The 23,595-nt window shown below is 42.1% G+C and overlaps 2 protein-coding genes across 3 annotated transcripts in view; one reads left to right on the top strand and one right to left on the bottom strand.

Moving 5' to 3' along the window:
* The window catches only part of LAMB1 (laminin subunit beta 1), a 143,066-nt gene extending 132,379 nt beyond the window's left edge, over positions 1–10,687 (top strand). For both annotated transcript variants that reach the window (XM_033958478.1, XM_033958479.1), the window contains exons 32-33: positions 2,572–2,731; positions 10,343–10,687. In XM_033958478.1, the coding sequence (XP_033814369.1) occupies positions 2,572–2,731; positions 10,343–10,479 (297 nt within the window). In that variant the 3' untranslated portion in view covers positions 10,480–10,687. The remainder of the gene's footprint in view (positions 1–2,571; positions 2,732–10,342) is intronic.
* Positions 10,688–14,405: 3,718 nt separating this feature from the next.
* Positions 14,406–23,595, bottom strand: part of DLD (dihydrolipoamide dehydrogenase) — a 39,290-nt gene continuing 30,100 nt past the window's right edge. Inside the window, exons 12-14 of the mRNA XM_033959736.1 lie at positions 21,551–21,688; positions 20,596–20,685; positions 14,406–14,593 (exon numbers count right to left, since the gene is read on the bottom strand). Coding sequence (XP_033815627.1) covers positions 14,528–14,593; positions 20,596–20,685; positions 21,551–21,688 — 294 coding nt within the window. The 3' untranslated portion in view covers positions 14,406–14,527. The remainder of the gene's footprint in view (positions 14,594–20,595; positions 20,686–21,550; positions 21,689–23,595) is intronic.

Below are 23,595 nucleotides of genomic sequence, written 5' to 3'. Positions count from 1 at the left end.
CTGAGCATCTCAAAAACTAATACCCTCCTTTTCCCAGGAAAAGAGGGAGCGCATCTAATTTCCCCAATCATTATTGATAACATTTCACTATCATCAGTCACCACTATAAAAATTTTAGGCGTTCTCATAGACAATAAATTGACTTTTCGACCTCAAATAAGCGCCTTAGTTAAAAATTGTTTTTATAAATTGAGAATGATCCGATCATTAGCCCCCCTTCTCAACATTAGTTCTCTCAATATTCTGATACATTCACTCGTTATATCGAAATTAGATTACTGCAACTCACTTTTAAAAGGAATATATCATAAAGACTTAAAACGTTTGCAGTTGATTCAAAATACTGCTATTAAGATAATTTCAGGAGCAAAGAAGTATGATCACGTAACCCCTCTTCTTCAAAATGCCCATTGGTTGCCAGTCTCACAAAGAGTAACATATAAAATCGCCCTTTTAACATTCGGAACTCTGCAGTCAAATGCCCCAGCCTTCATAGACAGATTACTGATTCCATACGACCCACCAAGATCCTTAAGGTCCATATCTCAATTTAACCTCAACATTCCTTCCCTAAAAAATATCGGCACACGCCGTACCTCAATTTTTTCAGTCACAGCCCCAACAATCTGGAACACTCTTCCACTATATTTAAAAATGGAAAAAAACTTAAAAAAATTTAAAAGTAACTTAAAATGTTTCCTTTTTAACGAAGCTTTTAACTGAAAAAAAAAAATAAATAAAATAAAATAAAGAGGCACATTTCAGACATCAAATCACTAATACTAGTTTTTAATTTATACCCTTCCCCCCAATTCCTTTTGTGTTTACCTTAAATGTTTCTTATTTTTATTTTATCAATTGTATTTCTTACCCCCTTTACCAATCGTGTCTATTGTATGCCTGTCTATAATTATCTAATACGTCAGTCATGTCGATCTTAAAAGTTTGTATTAAATGTTTTATTTTTTATCTGTAAAGTTATTTTTATTCTGTACAACGCTTTGAAGAAACGAAAAAGCGTTTAATCAAAAATTGAATAAACTATAAACTATAATCCTCAGAACTTTTTAATCCATAGAAATTGATTTAATGTGCACTAATATGTTAAGTTAATGTACGTTAAATCGATTTTGTACGTATTAAAATGTTTAAGATGCCTTCATGAACTGAATGTGTGCTGTCAGTGTCAGGTCAAAAGCGCGCCGGGACAAAGGCGCGCCCAGACAATTGAGCGCAGCGCAGAGGCACTTTTGATTTTAAAGTGTTTGAGGCTTGTGCAGGTGAGGACAGAGCTTGCGGGAATGGGGCAGGGATAGGAAAAGAACTTGCGGGGATGGGACAGGAAAATGAGATCCCGCGGGGAAGGGGAAAAATTTGTCCCCATGCCATTCTTTAATGCTGCAAGCATTAAAAACAAAACACCTTTTCAGAATTCACATATCCCAAAAATTTGATATAGATAAGACTAGACAGAAAAGATGTTAGAATAGTCACATATATTTGCAAACATATATGTAAATCAAAAAAAAAAAAAAATCCAGTCTTTAAGAATCCTTATATTCCCCCCAATATCCTGGAAATCTGCCACGGTCCAAGGATGGGACACCAAAGACAAGTTATTGGGGGGTAAAGATGAAGAAAAAACATCCCACACGTATGGTATCAAGGCCAGTATTCACCTGCCAGTAATCATTTGGATTCTCATCTTTTGGCTTTCAGTAACACCTGAAACAAATATGGAACTGAAAAATGGAGCCAGTCTTTTACAGGCCCAGTATTATACATGTAATAGGTCTGTGTTCTGCAATGCAGGGCCACAGCGAGGTGTGTGTCTCACGGGGTGTAAGGGAAGAGGAGTTGCCAATGTTGCACCCTGTCCTTGCTTGGCTGCAATACAGTGGGCAGGGTGGGAGCACTCATGGAGGGCTGTGCATAAAATGTGTAGAAGAATGTGGGTTCCATTCCTGGGTCAAGTGTTCCACTTCCCAGGGCATCCAGCACACACACACCTCTATGGCCTTAGCCAAGGACATGCAGGGAAGGTTTAAAAACAAGGAAACCAAATTAATTATTTCTATAGCACTACTAGGCAAACGCACTGCTGTACATTGTACATGCAAGAGACGGTCCCTTCTCAGAAGAGTTTACAATTTAATTATGACAGACACTACAGAGAGGACTAAAAGGTGATAGGCCTCAGACTTAATGGTACTGTAGCATAGTCAGAGGCCAATTATGACTGAATAGGAAACCCAAAGTAGGAGGAAACTTCTAGACTCCCTAAAAATCTCAAAATTACAGTCATATAGAAATGGGATATTGTCTTTTCTGAGTATACAAGAGTATCTGTGGCAAGACGATGAAGCAGTTGCTCCAGGTTGTTCTTAAACTGATAAGACAGTACAGACAGCGCAGGTATATAAGTTTACATACCTTGGATTTGAAAAAAGTAGCCCCAAGGAAAATTACAATAATTACAATTACAAAATTACATTATATCAAACTCGTATTTCTCTGTAAATGTGCTTTCTGTGCAAGAGCCCCATCGTGTGGCTATCGTTGACATTACAGGTACTAGACAGTGAACTGAATGACAAGTATAAAACCGTGGAAGACCTAATTGCCAAAAAAACAGGGGATTCCGCAGATGCTAGGAAGAAAGCCGAACGACTACAGACGGAAGCAAAAACATTATTAGCTCATGCAAACAACAAACTCCAGCTGCTGAGAGGTAAGGCTTGTGGCAGGAACACACCTTGAGGTTACATAAATGTTCTTTTTGTTTAAAAAAAAAGTTAATAAATTCCTGACAGATGAATGTATAACTTCAATTGTATTTTTCTACAATGGCCAGATCTGCTATTTAAGTCTTGTTACATGGAGAAATAAGTTACTATATATGTTTAATGGCTGAATTGCGCCACTGAACATATAGAGCACTGTTCACAGACAACCTGGAGACTGGACTTCAAACGTCCAGGTCACAGTGTGCTGAATTCTGATAGTATTTTAGAAGAAGAGCTGCCATGTTAGGGCCTTTTCTAAAATAGTTGCGGCCATGCCTGTGTATGTGTCGCTACCTGCTGGAGCAGCCAATTCACAAAATGCACGTGAAAAAAATGAACAGCCTTGAGCTTCCATGTTGAGGTGTCAGGACTTGTGTAAGTGGTGCCACTTCCACATCCGCCTTGAACTGCAAGGTATAGGCGGAATAGAAGTCCCTAATGTAATGTAATGTAGCTACCCTATTTTACACCTGTTCACCTGTAAATATAACTAAATAAATAGTAAAGCCGCATCTTCAACTCGGCTTCATTTTGAGGGGAAACATAGAAACATGATGGCAGATAAAGGCCAAATGGCCCATCCAATCTGCCCATCCGCAGTAACCATTATCTCTTTCTCTCTCCGAGAGATCCCACGTGCCTATCCCAGGTCCTTTTGGATTCAGACACAGTCTCTGTCTCCACCACCTTTCAGGGAGACTGTTCCATGCATCTACCACCCTTTCTGTAAAAAAGTATTTCCTTAGATTATTCCGGAGCCTATCGCCTCGTCACTTCATCCATCCTATGCCCTCTCATTCCAGAGCTTCCTTTCAAATGAGAGACTACACTCGTGCGCATTTACATCACGTAGGTATTTAAACACTAGAATATCAAGCGGGGAAGATGAATTCCTGGATGTGCCTTCTGATTGCCCAATCCCACTCTTAAATTTAGGAAATTATTGAAAACTTACCTATTTGATAAGCAAGAATAATAACTTTTTAAATAGCATATTAACGATGGTCTGTTTTATCTAGAAATTTGTATTTTAATTGAATTGTTTTTTTACTGATATTGTATTTAAAGTAGTAATGTTTTCTGTATTGTATTTTTTCACTGAAATGTCTCAGTTTCTCTTGCTGTGAACCGCCCAGAACTATTGGCAGGGCGGTATACAAGAAAATCAATTATTATTATTATTTCTCCCCTCTCCCGCCTTTCCTCCAAAGTATACAGATTGAGATCTTTAAATCTGTCCCCATACACCTTATGAAGACCACGCATCATTTTGGTAGCCTTCCTCTGGACCGACTCCATTCTTTTTATATCTTTTTGAAGGTGCGGCCTCCAGAATTGTACACAATATTCCTCATGAGGTCTCACCAGAGTCTTATACAGGGACATCAATACCTCCTTTTTCCTACTGGCATTACATCTCCCTATGCAACCTAGCAACCCTGGCCAAAGCAAGCACTTTTGAAAACTTATGCATGCCTTTGAGCCGATGTAGAATTCTCTTCTCATACATGTATATTTCCTTCATAAAATGGAGGTTTTAGACCACAAAGGAGGCTATCCTGCTTTTATAGTTTTTTTGGTTTTATCAACTTCATTGGTTGATTGATTTATTCCATTTTCTATACCATTCTCCCTGGGGAGCTCAGAACGGTTGACATGAATTTATTCAGGTACTCAAGCATGTTTCCCTGCCTGTCCTGGTGGGCTCACAATCTATCTAATGTACCTGGGCAATGGGGGGATTAAGTGACTTGCCCCGGGTCACAAGGAGCAGGTGGGTTTGAACCCACAACCTCAGGGTGCTGAGGCTGCAGCTTTAACCACTGCACTACTCTAGAAATCAAAATGTAATAAAAGTCAGCCAAGTATAGGACAATGAAGCCATTGTGGCTTCACTGATGAGGTTGGCTCTTAGGCATTGGTGGAATGAGGCATTATGACATCACAATACCAGCTCTGGTTAGCAGAGGCTTAAACTTTTCACACTACTTATTTATTGAACTTTCTATACCGTTCTCCCAGGAGAGTTCAGAACGGTTTACATTAATTTATTCAGGTACTCAAGCATTTTTTTCCCTCTCTGTCCCGGTGGGCTCACACTCTATCTAACGTACCTGGGCAATGGGGGGATTAAGTGACTTGCTCAGGGTCACAAGGAGCAGCGTGGGTTTAAACCCACAACCCCAGGATGCTGAGGCTGTAGCTTTAACCACTGTGCCACACTTTTGATTGTTGAGCTCCTGATGAAGGCTACTGCGCTGAAACATGGCCTTTGTTGAGTCTGTGCCTGTCAACCAGTGTACATCATAAGATGGACTTGATGGGCCGCCGCAGGAGCGGACCGCTGGGCACGATGGACCTCTGGTCTGACCCAGTGGAGGCAACTTCTTATGTTCTTATCTTGGGAATTCTTGGATCATCAGGGGGGTTTTTTGTATTTGGTCCTTCCCACTGTGTATTTTTATCACTTTTTTATGTAGACTTTAGTCCCATCCAAGCCACATTCCCTTGAGATCTCTGTGGCATGGCTCTCCCCATTCAAGTTGTGCCTTTCTATAACTGATATCGCAATATGCATAGAATACATGTCAGTTAAACATGCTATAGCAAATTGGAAATAAATAAATTGCTGCTATTTAGGGATGAATTTGTTTGTAAAATAATACTCGAGGCCTTATGAAATGTATAACTAAAGTTATATATGGAATTTTTTAAGCTGACACATAGATAGGTCCAGATTCAACTAAATGGCATTCACAAAATTGGCACCAGAAAAAAATCCAATCCAGTCCTTGGTTTTTTATACCGATTCATCCCTCCAGTAGGGCTCAACTCGGTTAACAAAATAATTATAGAACATGGAAGGCGTATTAAATTATAAACCTCACCCTTTATGATCATTAATTTAAAGTAGAAGAATCAGTTAGGGATTTCGGAAACAAGTAGGTTTTCAACACTTTCCGAAAAGTTGATAAATAAGGAAAAAGTCTTAACTTCTAAAGGATGTTTATTCCAAATTTTTGCAAAAGAACGGTATAAGTTGCATAGAGTTTTGATTCCTTTAACAGAAGGAAAGGCAAGTTTATATTTTTGAATTCTTCTAAAATTTGATGATTCTCGAGAATTAACCAAGGAAGAAAAAAAATCCCATACAGGATTTTGAATATTGCGCTAGCACATGTAAATTGAATTCTCCAATAAACCACTGAAGAGCTCTCAGCAAAGGTGTGACGCTACTCTAAAAATGACACTCCTGGCTGAGCACTCTTTAAGGAATAGAATACATTATAGTGCCAATTCTTGAGCCTTGTTTGGGACACTAAAACCAGGTGTAAATCCTGATATGCACGTTGAGCACAGATTCCGAATATTCTTTAACATCTGTGCTGCTTACCTTTTTGCAATTTCTTTAAACATTGACATCAACTTTCGTTCTTAAGTTTCTTTATGATTAAGACAACAGTCATTTATATATTTGCATGTATAAAATAACATTAGAGCACTAAGGCTATAATTTCCTTATAGCATCATGGTAAAATTGTTGATTTTATGTCACAAGGGTTAGGCTAATTCAGGCTCTTGCACATGTGGACTTCTAATTCTAACAAACACTTTAGATTTGATTCTGCAAAACGTGTGTCCCGATGGTAGGCGTCCTACTGCCATCTCTCGGCCAATCGGGACACACATTTCTTTAAAAAATGGAAGGACGCCTACATTGTAGGCATGTGTCATGCATCTACGGAGACACATAGGGATGCTTAGGCACGTCAAAGGCGGAGTGCGGGCATGGTTTCACCCGGAAGTGGCTTTGGGCATGCTTAAGCATCCCTACGCGTCTCTGTAGGCGCAAGACAGGCGCCTTAAATGTAGGCCTGTCAAGTACTGGCTTATATTCAAGGCATCTGTTCAGCTAGGTTCATAGACAGTGGAGCGCAAGATGTCAGCGCGCTGACAATCCAGTGCCGACAATTCGGCGCAAGACAGAAGCACGCGGGGGAAAAAGTAATTTTTAAAGAGCTGCGACGGTGGGTTTGGGGTGGCAACCCCGCCCCCCCACACACACACACACTTTATTGGTTAGTGTTCGTGCTGCTGTTGGAGGGGGATTCGGGGGGGTTGGAAACCTCCATTATAGCGAAAACAAAACTTTTTCTGATTTTTTTTCGGGAAAAGTTCCGTTTTCTCTATAATGTGGGGGGTTTCATCCCCCCCCCGCAATGACAGCGCAAACACTAACCAATAAAGTGGGGGGGTTGCCACCCCGAACCCCCAGTCGGAGCTCTTTAAAAATTATTTTTTCCCCCGCGCGCTTCTGTCTTCCGCCAAATTGTCGGCACGCTGGCATCTGGCGCGTGATTTATCCTATCACCGTTCAGCTATGTGGACGTGATTCTCTTTAGGATGCCGATGCGTGATTGACACGTGATCGGCATCCGCCGAGATTCAGGCCCTTTGAGAAAAATCAGGTATATAAGACCATGCATGTAGTTGGGTCAAAGCAGAGCTGGATTAGCCTGTTATTCTGACAAGGAGTCAGGCAGCCACTCTTCATAATAGGGTGAATCTTTGTAGTGTCTTGTCCTGTGTAATCAGTTTAAACTGCATGCAGGTTATCTTTCAGCAGTTTGGGAGGTTGGAGCTAGCTATATGTAATCTATAAAGTAATTTCCTTCAATGACCACCTCAACTCCTTGGTAAAAAAAAATGCTTCTTTAGCCTTCATATGCTGAGGAAAGTGAGATCCTGCTTTCATCAATCTCACTTCGCCGTCCTTGTTCAAACCACCATCCTCTCTAGATTGGATTATTGCAACTCCATCTATATAAGCCTAAGAAGAACCTCCTTAGACCATAGCAAATTCAGAATGCCGCGGCTAAGCTTATTTTCACAAAAAGCAAATTCGACCATGTCTCTCCACTCCTGTCCAAGCTTCACTGGCTTCCACTATCCTTTTTAAATGTGCCTGCTTAGCTTTCAAGATCCTACACGGCATCCTTCCTCCTGTTATTCCACTCTTTTGGAATTCCTCAAACCCTAATTCCACCAGATCCTCCCAAAAATTAAAACTATCATTCCCCTCTACAAAAGGTATATCCCTCGCAGGAAAACTAGGAACTTCCCTCCCCTTTAGAACCACAGAACTCTGGAACAACCTTACATCCCCGCTCAGGAATTCAAGCTCCCTCCAACTTTTCCGCAAACACCTGAAAACTTTGGCTCTTTTCAAAAATGTAACACTTCCCCCCTCTCTGATACCCGTGGCCCCTCTATACTCTCTTAGTTCCTTTCCTATAATCCTTCATTGGAGTTCCTTTCTATCCTAATTCTGTAAACTGTGCCGAGCTCTAAGCTTGCGGAGATGGCACGGTATACAAACCTAAGGTTTAGTTTAGTTTAATTGTAAAGGGTTTTCCCTGCCTTGGATCACTTGCATTGCACATCAAGGTCAACTAATAGAGACAATCCATAAATTTGATTAATAATGATAAAACACATGAGACTTGTAGACAAGCAACATCGTTCCTGTCACTACTGGGCCTTAAGTTAGGCTTGCGTGCATTTTGGTAGGTGATAGTGAGCTTGGAAAAGGTTCACATGGAGCGGCAGCCTGCTTACCACTAAACCACTGCCTTGCTGGTTCTGTTTGTCTGAAGGCCTGATCATTTCCATGTAGATCCACTGCTTGGGCCCACAATTGGAGGAAAAAGGTGGAGCATTTCCCTTGCACTTCCCTTCTTGAAAATGACCTCTGTGCATGTAAGCTGATGTATTTTCAATTAGAAAATGCATGGACACAAATGAAAGTCACTCCTTTGTTTGCATGGGTGGATAGAGTGTAAGCATCCATATTGTCCATGTACTTTAGTCAGTTATTTAGCAAACCTAAACAAAGCAGATTATCCGGATTGTGGTTTAATTTTGCTGTTTTCTGGATAATTTCTTAGCTCCGCCCTCCCTCCATCTCTTCATTATAATAGTGTTTAAGCTGCATAGCAGGATTTTTGCCTCAAACCACTATGCATATAGGGATCCTTTTACTAAGCTGTGGTAAGCTATACCGCTTACTGAGGCATCCTGATAGATTCCTAATCTGCATGCTTTTGTTTATTTTTTTGGCAGAGGGGATGTGTCTAGAGGGCAGAGAGTGGGCATGTCTGTACGAATCGGTTAACATATCTATATTACTACATGTCGATCAGAGCATAAATGCTCATGCACTAATTTCTATTGATAGCTGTGCATTAATGGCAAAATTAGTGCATGGCTGTTAATGCTGAAAACAGAAAATTGGCCATTTTACTTTTGCAGTAAAAATGTCCTTAGTACGTGGTAAAGATCTGGATAAGATCATGGTACGTTCTATTACAGCTTACAAAAATAACTCCCATGATGGAAAATCTCTAGGAAGCACACCGATACAGGAACCAGCTACTGGTAAACTGGTCAGTCCGTTTGAATATTGGACCATGCGTGCTTTTTGTGCTGCATAAGGAGTATTCAGAAATGAGGACATTGGTTCAGACTTATTTTTGGCTTGCTATATAGCATCCTTCCCATCTATACTCACTCACTGCCATTTATAACTGGGGGCTGAAGCTAAAGATAGCATAGGGCGTCCATTGGTGACCACCACAGTTCCCCCTTCGGACCCATTTCCAAGTTTATTAAAAATTTGTTATACCGCCTTATCAAATATTTCAAGGTGGTTGTACAGTAGTAATACCTTATTACAGTGTTCCCTCTTTCTACTAAGTTCCTGTAAACCTTCTTTATACTTAAGCTCCTGTAAACCGTGCCGAGGTCTACGATTGTGGAGAGGGTGAGTGAGGTATATAAACTTAAGGTTTAGTTTAAAGAAACATCATCAATTAAAACGACAGACAGATAAGACCAAAGGACATACTGAAATGAGAGGAAAAAGGGAGAACTTCAATATAAATAAAGAAGAGAGAGAAACGCAGGAAAATACACAAGGGCAGGGTAACAATTAGCAGTCAAAGACTGTAAGCGCCAGAAGGCTGACTTTCATTTTATTCTCTTTAAAATAATAAAAAGGGAGAGTAGTACCTAAAGTCCTCTTGCGCCAAGCTGGGCCTCAAATTCAGCACTGATATAAGGGTACTTAGACATAGGAGTGCTGAAAATTGTGCGCAGGATGTCTACACGCTGGATTTAAACAGTATTTTAAAGCGTTCCGAGGAAGGGTTTGGGCGGGGAACACACCATTATAAAAGAAACAGCCTTTTTCCCACTTTGTTTTGTTTTTTAAGGGAAAAAGTAGTTTCCTCTGTAATGGGTGGTTTCCCCCCGCCCCCAATGGAAGCACCAACAGTTCTAAGTAAAGTGGGAGGACCCCTCCTCCCCCCCTCCCCCCGAGCTCTTTAAAATACTGTTTACAGCCAGCGTGCAGACATCCTGCACGTGATTGTCGGCGCTCCATTGTCCGTACGATTTTGAACCGTCAACGATATAAGAGCACTATCCAGCCTCAGGCTCCAGGAACTCTGCTTTCTCAGTGTCTCTCATGAACATTTATTTTCCTTTCCCTACAGATTTGGAAAAAACATACGAGAAGAATCAGAAAATCTTAGAAGACAAAGCCAGACAGCTGGTAGAGCTGGAAGAAACGGTCCGCTCACTCCTACAGGCAATCAGCCAGAAGGTGGCAATCTACAGCACCTGTTTATAACAGAGCACCAAGTCCTCCAACCAGGTATCAAGAGCATTGGAGACTCAGCTCAAAGAATGCCTGAAGCGTTAACCCCACATGTAAAATGTAAAATAAACATTATACAACTCTTTTTACTTATATGAAGAATAGCACTGAATGTTTTCAATACAAGGTTAACAATATTTGTTTTTTTACTGAGAATAAAATACTACACTTTTGTATCCTGGTTGTTTTGTTTCATGGAACTTGAATATGACATTTCTAGACTTTATGTATACATGCGGCAGAGGGAATTCCTCGGTGGACAAGGCCGAAGCAGCCTGTTTAAAGTGCTGCTGGCCCGATGCTGCTTTGGATGAAGGTATGTAGGGCTCGCTTGTGAGTGGCAGGGTTCGGCTGCGCGGTGGGGGTGCTCAAGGGTTCTGCTGCATGAGGGAGTGGAGGAAAGAGGAAGAATTGGGGTGAAGAAGAGGGAGAGATGATCATGTCCATACCCCGAAAATAAGACCTAGTGCACTTTTTGGGCCCAAAAGTAATATAAGGCACTGTCCTATTTTGGAGGAAACACGGTAGTTGCAACCCCCAACCACAGAAAGCTGTTAATACCTGATTTTTCACACACTAAATGCTAATCCAATGCCGTGAACAGTCGCCACATTTGTGCATAGCCGCTAACGTAGTAATTTGTGAGGCAACTACCTAATGCACTTTAGTAGAAGAGCTCGATTAGGTTTGTTTGTGTTTTAAAGGGGCAGAATTTGTTTTTTGACTTAGTACAGAAAGACGATGGCAGATTCCTATCAAATTACTGGTTTGTTTTAACTGCAAAAACACCGTACACATTTCAGCCAAATTTTTCATCTGGCCTGTTATTCCATAACTTTATTTGTGCACAAAGTTAACAATCATTGAAAATAAATCTGTACATTAGAAGGAAATCAGGTCTAAAAACATCCCCGAAATGTGGAATAAATGTAAAGCGTTGCTCCTGGAATAGTAACAGCGAGATAGATGCAGAGCAATAATTTTTTTTTTCTTATGTCAGGACTGCTGCAACAGCAAGTTCTGTTTCTTTACAGTCCCCTACCCATCCAATCAGTCTAGGGGAAACTTGTATGAAGCACGATTCAGATACATTTGTTACCATGTGAAATCTCACTGCTCAAACAAAAATTAGTAACCTCATTCAGCAGTGGCCAGTAAACCAGGACTCAAATCCAATTGATGCTCCTTGGGCAAGTCACTGTACCCAAGGCAGTAAAGACTTCAAGTACATAAGAAGCCCTCTTAACGACAAAGGCCTAGATGCACAAAAGTCAGTTGGTATTACCGACTGGATCGCTGCTGGCCGATTCCCCAACAGCGTAATCGATGCACAAACAAGTTTGCATGCTGTTTTAGGTGGTGGGGTGGGGGGGGGGGTTGGGGAGGGCCGCAGCAGCGGTGGGAGATTTTTTTTTCATTTAAAAAAAAAAAAGGGGGACAGATATTTTGCATGTATAATATAAATAAAATATCTGTGCCATTGGGGAAAAAAAACAGGCAGAAAAGTCTACAGCAATCTGGTTTTACAATTGGTAAAACCCGATGCTAAATAACCAAGCGATGTTTGTGCATCAATTGCTTGGCTATTTTGCATGGGGTTTTACTAATCTGAATAGATCGGATCATTAAATGGGCAATTGAGGGGAAAAACACACGGTGGGCAGTTTTATGCATCGGGGAATCTGATCCCTCGCTAAACTGGTCAAACCGGTTTAGTGACAATCAGGACCTGATCTGTAAGTTTTGTGCATCCCCCAGAAAGAAACCCCTACTGTGCCTGCTTGTAACTTACCTTGAGCTACTATTGGAAAGGTGTGAGCTAAATCCATAAATAACTAAAAGGCTGTTCCTTCAAGAGTTTCACATGCCCATTCCTCTCCCTATCCAATTTGTGTTGAAACCAATGAGGTCACTAGTAGAGAATGACACGGTGACAAAATTCATCACCGTTCCCGTCCCCGCAGATAACCGCGGGAAATAATCCCATGTCATTTTCTAGTGTTTATTTCATCCTCTCTCCTTCTACACCAGCATTCTTCAAAGCAAAGCTTGCGGGTCAGTGGTTGTGGCCATTCATACTCTGATTCTTATGTGAGCCAAGGATAATGAAGCCATTGTGACATCACTGATGTGATTGGCTCTTAGGCACTGGTGGAATGAGGCATTATGACATCACAATATCTGCTCTGGATACCAGAGATTGTCATTCTGTAGTGTCTGTTTCAACCTCAGTCCTTCTACACCAGCATTCTTCAACGCAAAGCTTGAGGGTCAGTGGTTGTGGCCATTCATACTCTGATTCTTCCCTCTCTCCTTAAAGAATGACATGAAGATGGTTTCCTGCGGTTATCCGCGGGGACGGGAACGGTGATGAATTTTGTCACCGTGTCATTCTCTAGTCACTAGTAAAAGGTTTTTCCCTTATCCTATTCCTCAGCTCCAGCACAAACATCAGAATATGAGGGCAGATAAGGATCATAAGTGACATCCAGCTTACCAAATTTCCATCTTGGTAACTTCAGATTACTACTGGTTTCCCCTGCTGTTGACCTTTATTGCTGATTCTTCGTGTCTTCACAATTTAAGATTCTTAATTCTGCGTCCAAGCTTTCTCAACAACCTCCTGGAAGCCTCCTCTTATTTATTCAATTTTCTATACCATTCTCCCAAGGAAGCTCAGAACAGTTTATATGCATTTATTCAGGTAGTCAAGCATTTTTCTCTCTTTCTCAGTGGGCTCGCAATCTACCTAATTTAACTGGGGCAATGGGGGGGATTAAGTGACTTGCCCAGGGTCTTAAGGAGCAGCGTGGGTTTAAACCCACAACCACAGGCTGCCGAAGCTGTAGCTTTAACCACTGCACCACCCTAGAAATCAAAATGTAGTAAAAGTAAGCCATAGGACAGTCGAGCTATTGTGACATCACTGATGAAGCTGGCTCTTAAGCATTGGTGGAATGAGGCATTATGATGTCACAATACCAGCTCTGGTTGTCAGAGCTTAAACTTTTCACACTATTCAATTTTCTGCACTGTTCTCCCAAGGGAGCTCAGATCAGTTTACATGAATTTATTCAGGTGCTCAAGCATTTTTCTCTGTCTGTCCCAGTGGGCTCACAATGCACCTAATGTACCTGGGGGATTAGGTGACTTGCCCAGGGTCACAAGGAACAGCGTGGGTTTGAACCCACAACCTCAGGGTGCTGAGGCTGAAGCTTTAACTATTTCGCCACACTCTTTCCATGAAAAAAAACAGTCTGTTACATTCATTTCTAACCCTTAAATCTTCTATTATGAAGCTCAGTATTTTTATCCTCTTCTGTCAGTATTTGGCCACTGCAGGAAGAAAGATAGCTACAAGATCACATATGCAGTTAAGCGCTGAATATTATCCTTAACCGCATAAAAGTTATAGCTGGCTTCACATTCCCAGATATTTAGGACATGGTTTGGCATTGAATAGCCCCAGCATAACACTGCTGGTGGCCAAAAATCCCCAACCGCTGCTGGCTGAATATTTACCTCCCGCACACATTTTTTTTTATGAAACATAGGATTATAAATTACGTGGTCTGTCATAAATACTATTTTCTAAGCAAAGCTTGTTGTAGAAGTACAAGCCCATCATTTTCACAAACTCTTCAGCTGGACAGCAGCAAAACCAGGAATTTTATAGCACTAGCATGTGAAAAAAATATGTCATGGAGTTGTATGTCATCAGCATGATTTGCTGCCCAGCAGAGAGCTTCAAATATTGAATATGATGTAAGTGATGGCCTAGTTCACAAATTGATGGCTCCACTCTGGCTCATTACAACCCTGTGTCCCCTGACTACAGGGAAAACGGCTCGGTGGCAAAGTATTTAAATTGGTTTAAGGGCACATTTAACAGTTCTTAGTTCAAGCTACTGTTAATTTGTTTATTAAATAGCAGTTGTTTAGACAAAATGACTACTTATTCCCTCCAATATGCAACAGTCAATTCAGTAGAAATCTATGTACACATGAGGTTCTTCCCCCTCTAGAAGTTGATGGCTTTGCCAAAGGATGCAGCCAGATTTGCTTCTCTGAAGGCTTCCGAGACGGTCTGTAGATAGAAGAAATAAATCATTTCAGTCCAGGAGGGAAAAAACAAGAGAGACTACTGAACTGGGCTGGCACATGAAACTGCTCTTCCACCAGCGATGTACATCCATAATCAGAGGGACTGCAACCTTTGGTTTAGAGCAGGGGGTGTCAAACCTTTTGGCTTCACTGGGCCGCATTGGCCGAAAAAAAGGTCTCTGGGGCTGCACAACCGTGCAAATGCTGCAGCAAGACACAGGAGGGAGCTGGCAAGACGGTAAACACCCGGGGGCAGCAGATGAAAACACTGCATCGCCCTCAATCAGGGCCGCATAAAATACTTCACAGGGTCGCATGCGGCCCTCGGGCCGCAGGTTGGACACCCCTGGTTTAGAGAATGACATGGGGACAAATTTTTCCCCATCCCCGCAGGAACTCAATTTCTCCCCCCCTATCCACACACGTTTTGGCACTGTCCCTGTCCCATTCCTGTAAGCTCAGCCTTAACCGCACAAACTTTGAACATTTATGATTTTAAAGTGTTTGGTGCAGATGAGGACGGAGCTTGCAGGCATGGGGCAGGGACGGGACAATGAGTTCCCGCGGGGACAGGGAAAAATTTGTCCCCGTCGTTCTCTACTTTGGTTTACCTCATACAAAGCTATTCTGAAACCCAGCATCTTCAGGTTTATCAGTGCAATTTCCAGATTCAAGTTACCCTAAAAATTACCTCAGCAGCTCACATCCCTCATCGATGGGCAAAAGAAGAGAAAAATCTGCAGGCCAGTGGTTACCAACTCAAACTCCTGACGAGCCACTCAAGTGTTCAAGCTATCTACAATTAATGCGCACAAGATGCCTACACTGGTCTCCCCCCTATGCAAGTCACTCTCGTGCATAATTTATGGTGAACCCCCTGAAAATATAACCTGCTTGTGAAGTCCCTAGTGCCGCAGGCCAGCTACTCTGAAATATGACCGCAAGGACCACCAAGGCAGTTAATAGGGTTTTCTGGTTGCTCCTGAAAAAGCCGATTATTTGGTGAAACAGGATTGCAGAAGAGGATTTTAAGCCGCGGTGAGTAGTGAAGATATTTTTTCTTTTTTGTGAGTTGCTATCAGATAAGTGATTGCCACAGTGAAATTGATTTTTATACAAAATGACTGTTCAAACTGATACATTGTTTTTTTTATTCCTGTGTGCAGTAATTGGAAGAGAGCTCTTCCCTGATTTTTTTCATATAGGCACTTAGTTTCTGAGAACATAGAAAGATTAGATTCTTACCTTGATAATAATCAGTCCTGAATGCTAGGGTTATGCATCTGTCTTGCAGAATGATATCACTCATCGTTCAACTCCGCCTCCTTCTCAGGTGGCTTCCCTCCTGCCCCCTCAGTTTGTATAAAAGCAGTCGAGTCACTATAATGGAAGACATCACTAGAAGGAGGGTAACGGGAAGAACGCCTGAACACTATAGTTTATTCTGCTCTGAAACCAGTAAAACATTACCAAATTATATAAAACTGCAACCAGAACCTAACATTTAAGGAGCTTGTAGCTACTCGCATGTCCTGTTCAGAAGCAGAAACTCAAACTTGGTATTTCCTTTTTTTTTCAGCTTAATGAGAGACAAAGACACAGACTGAAATTAAGACCAAAGGCAGGCGAAGCCTACTCACAGGCCAGGCTTTAGGACTACCAGATACATAAAAGAAAGAAGATTATTGAGGCAAGAACCTAATCTTTCTTTCTAGTGCAATGTGTCTAGTAGTCCTGAATGCTAGTCCCCCGAGTCTAGGGCAAGACTATTGGAGTCTGCCTTTAATACCGAGGACCCAAAGGCTTCCTTCCTGCCTGCCATGTCTACTCTTTAGAACCTGGTAATGGTATGAAGAGTAGACCATGACGCTGCTGTACAAATCCCCATGGGGGAGACTGCCCAAGCCTCTGGTGGAGTGTGCCTTCAATGTAATCACCGGCTGCTTACCACAGCCCATATATGCAAAGAAAATTGCCATTTTAATCCATCTAGAAATTGAGGCCATGGACACAGACCTGCCTTTCTTAGCATGACTGGACAGACCAAAAAGGTGATCAGAGACTTTAAACTCAATTGGTTAACTTTGAGGTAACGAAGAAGCACTCTCCTGACGTCTAGCAAATGCAATATTTTGTCCTTTTCCTTCAACCCTGTAAGCTGAAAGGGGGGGGGGGAATGGACTTCCTGACTGATGTGGAAGGCAGAGACAACTTTCAGTAGAAAGGACAGAACCATGTGCAAGGACAGCCCTACTTCTGTACTCTTAAGAAATACTCCCTGCAAGAAAGAGCTTGTAACTAAGATACTTGTCTCGCCAATATAAATCGCTAACAGTATTAAGGTTCCAGGATGGGAATGGTAGACGCACCAGAGGGCGCTACCTGAGAACCCCTTTAAAGAATCTTACCACATCTGGGTGAAAGGCCAGAGAAACTCTCTCTCTCCAAGCTGAGACAAGCATGGCAGGTACCCCTCTGGAGACTCCCAGTGGCCAGTGACTAGCTTTATGAAGTCAGGATGCGAGGGAAAGATCACAGTCGGAGTCACTGAGCTGCTCATAATCGAGCACAGTGATGTGCAGGCTGGTGAAAATTCCAGCTGCAATTCACAGGGCACACTAGTTAGTATGCCTGGAAGCGTTGATGCCTTGAACAGCTGCCGCACAGAACAAAAGTCGAATTGTCCCAATCAGAATGGTGCACAACAAAAAGTGTCTTTCAACTCATCTGATAAATCCAAATGCCTTTATTCATCCAAAATTCATAAACTGACTCTGCGACTCGACATGCACATGTTTCAGCCCAAGCGGCCTGCCTCAGAAGTCTTATGACTCTTCGAGTATATAAAAGGTGCACAATCTCACAAAATGCTGCTTTGGAGAGACGTATCGCAACGTCGCAGACTCCTGAGGCAAGCCGCTTGGGCTGAAACATGTGCATGTCGAGTCACAGAGTCATTTTATGAATTTTGGATGAATAAAAGCATTTGGATTTATCAGATGAGTTGAAAGACACTTTTTGTTGTGCACCATTCTGATTGGGACAATTCTACTTTTGTTCTGTGCTTTTGAGGTTGTGGTTTTGTTTCCCCTGTTTTGTCCTTGAACAGCTGCCACACCATGGGATTTTCCCCCTGGTCCAGGGCCACCAGTGATTCTTGTCCACTGGTCTCATGCAGAGAACCAGACTCTGCCAGGGAAACTGCATCCTGGGGCAATAAGAGCATGGAATCAGACCTTCCATCCTCGCAGTCGAAATCAAACTGGACCTCTTGATCCAGTTCTGGGACCTTGTCTGCTGAGGACTAATCCCCAGTGCCGCCACTACTGTCACGCATTCAGCAGATGCTGGGGGACTCCAGCAGTTTAAATAAGGATTCCACATTAGGCTCACACAATCCAGGTGAAGCTATGCACAGGGGTTCTCGATCACCCTAACAGAGACTCTCTGGAGTTCCTCCTGGGCTCTGCAGTACTCATTGTGCTTCGCCAAATCTCCTTCGGAGGGCTCTGGCAAGGATCTCTTCCCTGGAATCAAGCCTCCTGTGGATCCCCAGCCCTGGAGGCCTCAGAGGAGGCTGAGCCCAAAACTCTTGCCCCTTCCCCATGGCACATGGATGCTCCTCGACCAACCATCCAGCACAAACCTGGCATGATCTTAAACCCAAAATTATCTTATTCTGAACAAATCAGTTCGTTAGTATTGAAATTGTTTTTACAAACTTTGAATGATTAGGTCAATTGCAAAGGTCCTAGAACCAGCTGCACTTAATACCCTCATTCATTCCCTCATTATATCCAAATTGGACTACTGTAATTCATTATATAAAAACATCACTCAGAAACAAGTAAGGCGATTGCAGTTAATCCAAAATGCATCTATAAAAATTATCACAAATTCAAAAATATTCGACCACTTAACGCCTCTTCTACGAAATGCCTACTGGCTGCCAATTCAACATCGTAAAACATATAAAATTTTACTCCTTTGTTTCAAAATCTGACAGGCAAACCTTCCAGCTTTCCTCGATAAATCATTAATTCCGTATACTCCCTTTAGGACCTTGCGATCTGTGGATCAAAATTTACTTACAATACCATCTCTAAAAATTATTAACACAAGGAGACGCGAGATATTCTCAGTATATCCACCACAACTATGGAACACCATGCCTTCTCTCCTTAAAGGAGTGCCGTCTCTAGATAAATTCAAGAGCTCCCTGAAGTCTCTCTTGTATAAAGATGCCTTTGATGTTTAAATCTAAGCTCCATGCTTCACTTTTTCTTAAGAAAACAGGCTTAAGATCTGAAGTCAAATTAGGCTATAGACATTTCCCCTTGTTAACCCAATTGTATTTTCCCATATTTGTTTCTTTTCTATAATTATTGTAGTTCTATCCGAGTCCCTTTTGTATCAGGTTAGTCCTTGTCCGATTCTGTCCAGATTTTTAATCTGTAATATGACGACCTTGTTTTTATCATGTACATCGCTTAGAAGTTTTATAAGCGATATCAAATTTTAAATAAACCTGAAACCTAATGATACAGGGGTAAGAAAGGCCCGAGAGGTCCATCCTTATTGATTTTAAGCAAAATTGAGGGGTCTTGAGGCAGATGGATTTGAAACAGTCTTTTTTCCTAAAGCCTCCAAGATGGCCACCATCAGCGAATTCATGCCAGAAATGGTTCCAGGTGCGCTCCCCTGAAGTTAAACTACAGGGAAAGGGGTTAAGGAGGGAGACCCTAGCTTTGGCTCCAGAAACCCTTAAATTTCAGTTTTAGAGACACCCCCCTTCCCCGATTTATAATAGCCTTACTCACTGGGCCATGTAGCGCCTAACTGCCTCAACTCAGAAGTGCAGCTGGAACAAATGGAAAGAACTCTGCCTCAGAGGTTTGCTCTATGAATTTGGTCTACAAGCTACCAGTTGGAGCAATGTCAGACTAAGTCTCAACCCCCGGGAACTTTCTCGCCGCAATGGGAGGAAGTCCACGCAATCGGCTCGCTATTAATCCCAGCCAAAAAGCCTGCGCTCAAGCTCCTGATAAATCAGGGATGTGAGCAACTTCAGAGGGGACGGCACCCAAGCTCCAAAACTATTACAGCAAGCTGGCTAGACATAAGAATTGCCGCTGCTGGGTCAGACCAGTGGTCCATCGTGCCAGCAATCCGCTCACGCGGCGGCCTTCTGGTCAAAGACCAGCGCCCTAACTGAGACTAGCCCTACCTGCGTACGTTCCGGTTCTGCAGGAACTTGTCTAACTTTGTCTTGAATTACTGGAGGGTGTTTTCCCCTATGACATACTCAGGAAGAGCATTCAAGTTTTCTACCACTCTCTGGGTAGACAGGTGTCCCCGAGGGCAGATCCTGCTAGCAGCAGACTTCTGCTGTGTGAGTTTGCGTCTTCTCCCATGCAGAGGTCCTAAGAGGAAACCTCTGGGCACCAAGTCTCAAACTTAAAATGACAGGGGAAAACCCCCAAAACAATAAAATGGAAGAGCAGATCAGAAACAAACACATGTGGGCAACTTGCTTGCAGAAGAAACTCTGAGCAAGCCTATTGGGAAGGAGATGGAGTTGAAAGATGAGTGATATTCTGAAAGCAACTTGCAGGTTCAGATGCATAACTGTAGCATTCAGGACTACTAGATAAAATGCACTAGAAATCATATATATTTTTATATTAAGTATCTTAATTTATTGGGGGGGGGTGTTTTCATTATTGGACACCCTCTTAAGTTTGATTAATGAATTATGCATGAGAGATCTGCATGCTTACTACCTCAAATTCATGCTAAATTTCTCTCATGCCTATTTACATATGTCCTGAAAATCTGACTGACTGATAGTCCCCCAGGGCAGGTTTGAGAACCACTGCTTTAGGCTCTTTATGACGACTCATTAACAGGAAAGAGTAAGGGGCAGAGACTCAAAGGGGATTATTTACCGAAAAAGGATGCTACATGAACATTTTTCACACTTACTGGATGGGCATGGCACACTCTGGCCACATCTTCACAAGATGCACCATATTCCATAGCAAGAGCAGCTTCATTCACCATTTCGCCAGCACCCTTTAAGAAAGAAAATGCACGTCTCCTTAGCTTTTTTGGCAGTATTGCTTGCTTCGGATCCAAATTTGATAAAGCAGATTTAAAACAATTTGTCCCTCATTGCGAATACTATAAGGTCCTCTTCTATCAAACTGCGCTAGCAGTTTTTAGCATGGTGAGCCAAGCTGAATGGCCCGCACTGCTCCCAAAGCTCACAGGAACTCTATGAGCGTCAGGAGTAGCGCGGACATTCAGCGCGGCTCACCGCGCTAAAAACTGTTAGCGCAGTTTGATAGAACATAGAAAACATAAACATAGAAAGATGACGGCAGAAAAGGGCTATAGCCCATCAAGTCTGCCCACTCTACTGACCCACCCCAATAAGTCTAGATGCTAGTGATTTGTCCTACGTAGGGATCATTAATGGAAATTTTTTTTTAAAAAACCAACCACCTAATCTTCCAAAATCCCATCCATTTTTCACATTGCAGGCAACAAGATACAAGACAAAAAATCAACTATTATATTCTGTAATGCTTTCACTCCTGCACAAGCAGGTACCTTCCATTATACATCAAGCAAGAGACCTAAGTTTCTCAACTGTCAAAAAACACACACATATCAAAACCCTAAGCTCCAATGCAAGCCTTTTAACTGGCTATTTTTTTAAGTCCTGTACTCCAGAACCCTTACTCTAGCCAATAAGATTGGCCCAATCTGCGTTGTATGACAAGCAAACTTCTAAAGGACAGCAAATATCTACACAAATACAACATTTCAAAGAGCTTGAGACTGAAATCTTAACACATCAACTGTACTGATCTACTGACTATTTCTCCTAGAAATAATCCTGGTTGGGATTTGAACAGATGAGAGGTATACTCACTGCTCCTAAAATGTGTGCTCCCAGCATCCTGTCCGTTGATTTATGACTAAGAATCTTCACCAGACCATCTGTGTCTGCATTGGTCTTGGCTCTGCTGTTAGCAGCAAATGGAAACTTCCCAACCTTATACTCCACACCCTACAGGATACAGGAAAATACATAGATCACACATTGATGTTGCAGAAATGTACTGGATCAAGCAGTACAGATAACATTCTCTATACTTGTGCATTATTGATACTGCACAATAGCAAGGCGGCAGTTCATATTTTAGGTCTCATTCTAGAAATTGTACATCCAGGCTGTCTTCTAACTGTTGCTAGAATTTGACAGTCAGCATTGGTGTCCACCCCTTCGTATTTTCAATGTTATTATTTCCAAAACTACCTTTCCATATATTACCTTCTTTGACTGGACTACAATGATTACGCCTCATAAGTGAAATATTCAGGGTTTGTAACTTAAACTTTAACACTTAAAAGGAATAGTATTTGTATGCACACATGGATTAGGGAAGATTAGATTCTTACCTCAATAATCTTCTTTCTAGTAGAAGGGAATAGTAGTCTGGACAGTAGAGTTTATATCCCATAATTGTAATAATTGGAGAAGGCATCCAAAGCTTTCTTCACTCCACCTCTTTGTTCCTGGGCATAGCCCCTCCTCCGCAGTTCTTACTAAAGCAATTCACAAACCCTTAAATAGGAGAAATAGCAAGGAGGAAACGGGAACTCCACGAACAAATTAAAGTCAATGAATAACGAGAATATAGCATAAACAAAAATAACTCACCTACCCGAGTGCAACTGGCACTAACATTTGTACAGCTCTTATATGTTTCCTTCCAAAATTAAGCCACCTTATTATGTTTATATATTTGGTATCCCTCAGTTTACAACAATTCAATGCAGCTTACAAAACACAATCAAATCAGTTAAAAACAAGAAAAGATATACCTGCTGATGATAAAATATGGCAAGAAGTATGGACCAGAAAATTTAAGTCGATTAGATCGGCCTCAATCCTTCAGTCGAAATATTTCTCTTGCATTGGGCTCACTGGACACCGCAAAAGATAGAAACATAGAGCATGATGGCAGAAAAGGGCCACGGCCCATCTAGTCTGCCCACACTAATGGCCCACCCCCTAACTACCTCCATGAAGAGATCCCACATGCCAATCCCATCTTTTCTTAAAATCCGGCCCGCTGCTTGCCTCAATTACCCGTTGTGGAAGATTATTCCAGCGATCAACCACCCTTTCGGTGAAGAAATATTTTCTGGTGTCGCCATGAAATTTCCCACCCCTGATTTTCAACGGATGCCCTCTTGTTGCCGTGGGTCCTTTAAGGAAAAAGAGATCCTCTTCCACCTCGATACGGCCTGTAACATATTTGAACGTCTCGATCATGTCTCCCCTCTCTCTGCGTTCCTCGAGTGAGTACAGCTGCAACTTACCCAGTCGTTCCTCATACGGGAGATCCTTGAGTCATGAGACCATCCTGGTGGCCATTCGCTGAACCGACTCAACTCTCCGCACATCTTTTTGATAATGTGGCCTCCAGAATTGTACACAGTATTCCAGATGGGGTCTCACCTTGGATCTGTACAACGGCATTATGACCTCGGGCTTACGGCTGACGAAACTTCTACGGATACAGCCCAAGATTTGTCTAGCCCTGGATGAAGCTTTCTCCACTTGATTGGCAGTCTTCATGTCTTCGCTAATGATCACACCCAAGTCACATTCTGTTACAGTCCTTGCTAGGATCTCACCATTTAGGGTGTAAGTCCTGCATGGATTTTTGCCGCCAAGGTGCATGACCTTGCATTTTTTGGCATTGAAACTTAGTTGCCAAGTCTTTGACCAATGCTCCAGCAGGAGTAGGTCCTGCATCATACTGTCGGGCACTGAGCTTTTGTCGGGCACTGTGCTTTCATCTGTTGTGCGGTTGTCTACCATGTTGCATAGTTTGGCGTCATCGGCGAATAATGTAATTTTACCTCGATTGCTAAATTTTCACATAAAGCCTCTAATCTATGTTG

This window comes from Geotrypetes seraphini, chromosome 9, assembly GCF_902459505.1.
Source record: "Geotrypetes seraphini chromosome 9, aGeoSer1.1, whole genome shotgun sequence".
Classification (NCBI taxonomy): domain Eukaryota; kingdom Metazoa; phylum Chordata; class Amphibia; order Gymnophiona; family Dermophiidae; genus Geotrypetes; species Geotrypetes seraphini.
The sequence above is the reverse complement of the archived record's forward strand: the minus strand, read 5'-3'. Positions and strand labels throughout refer to the sequence as shown.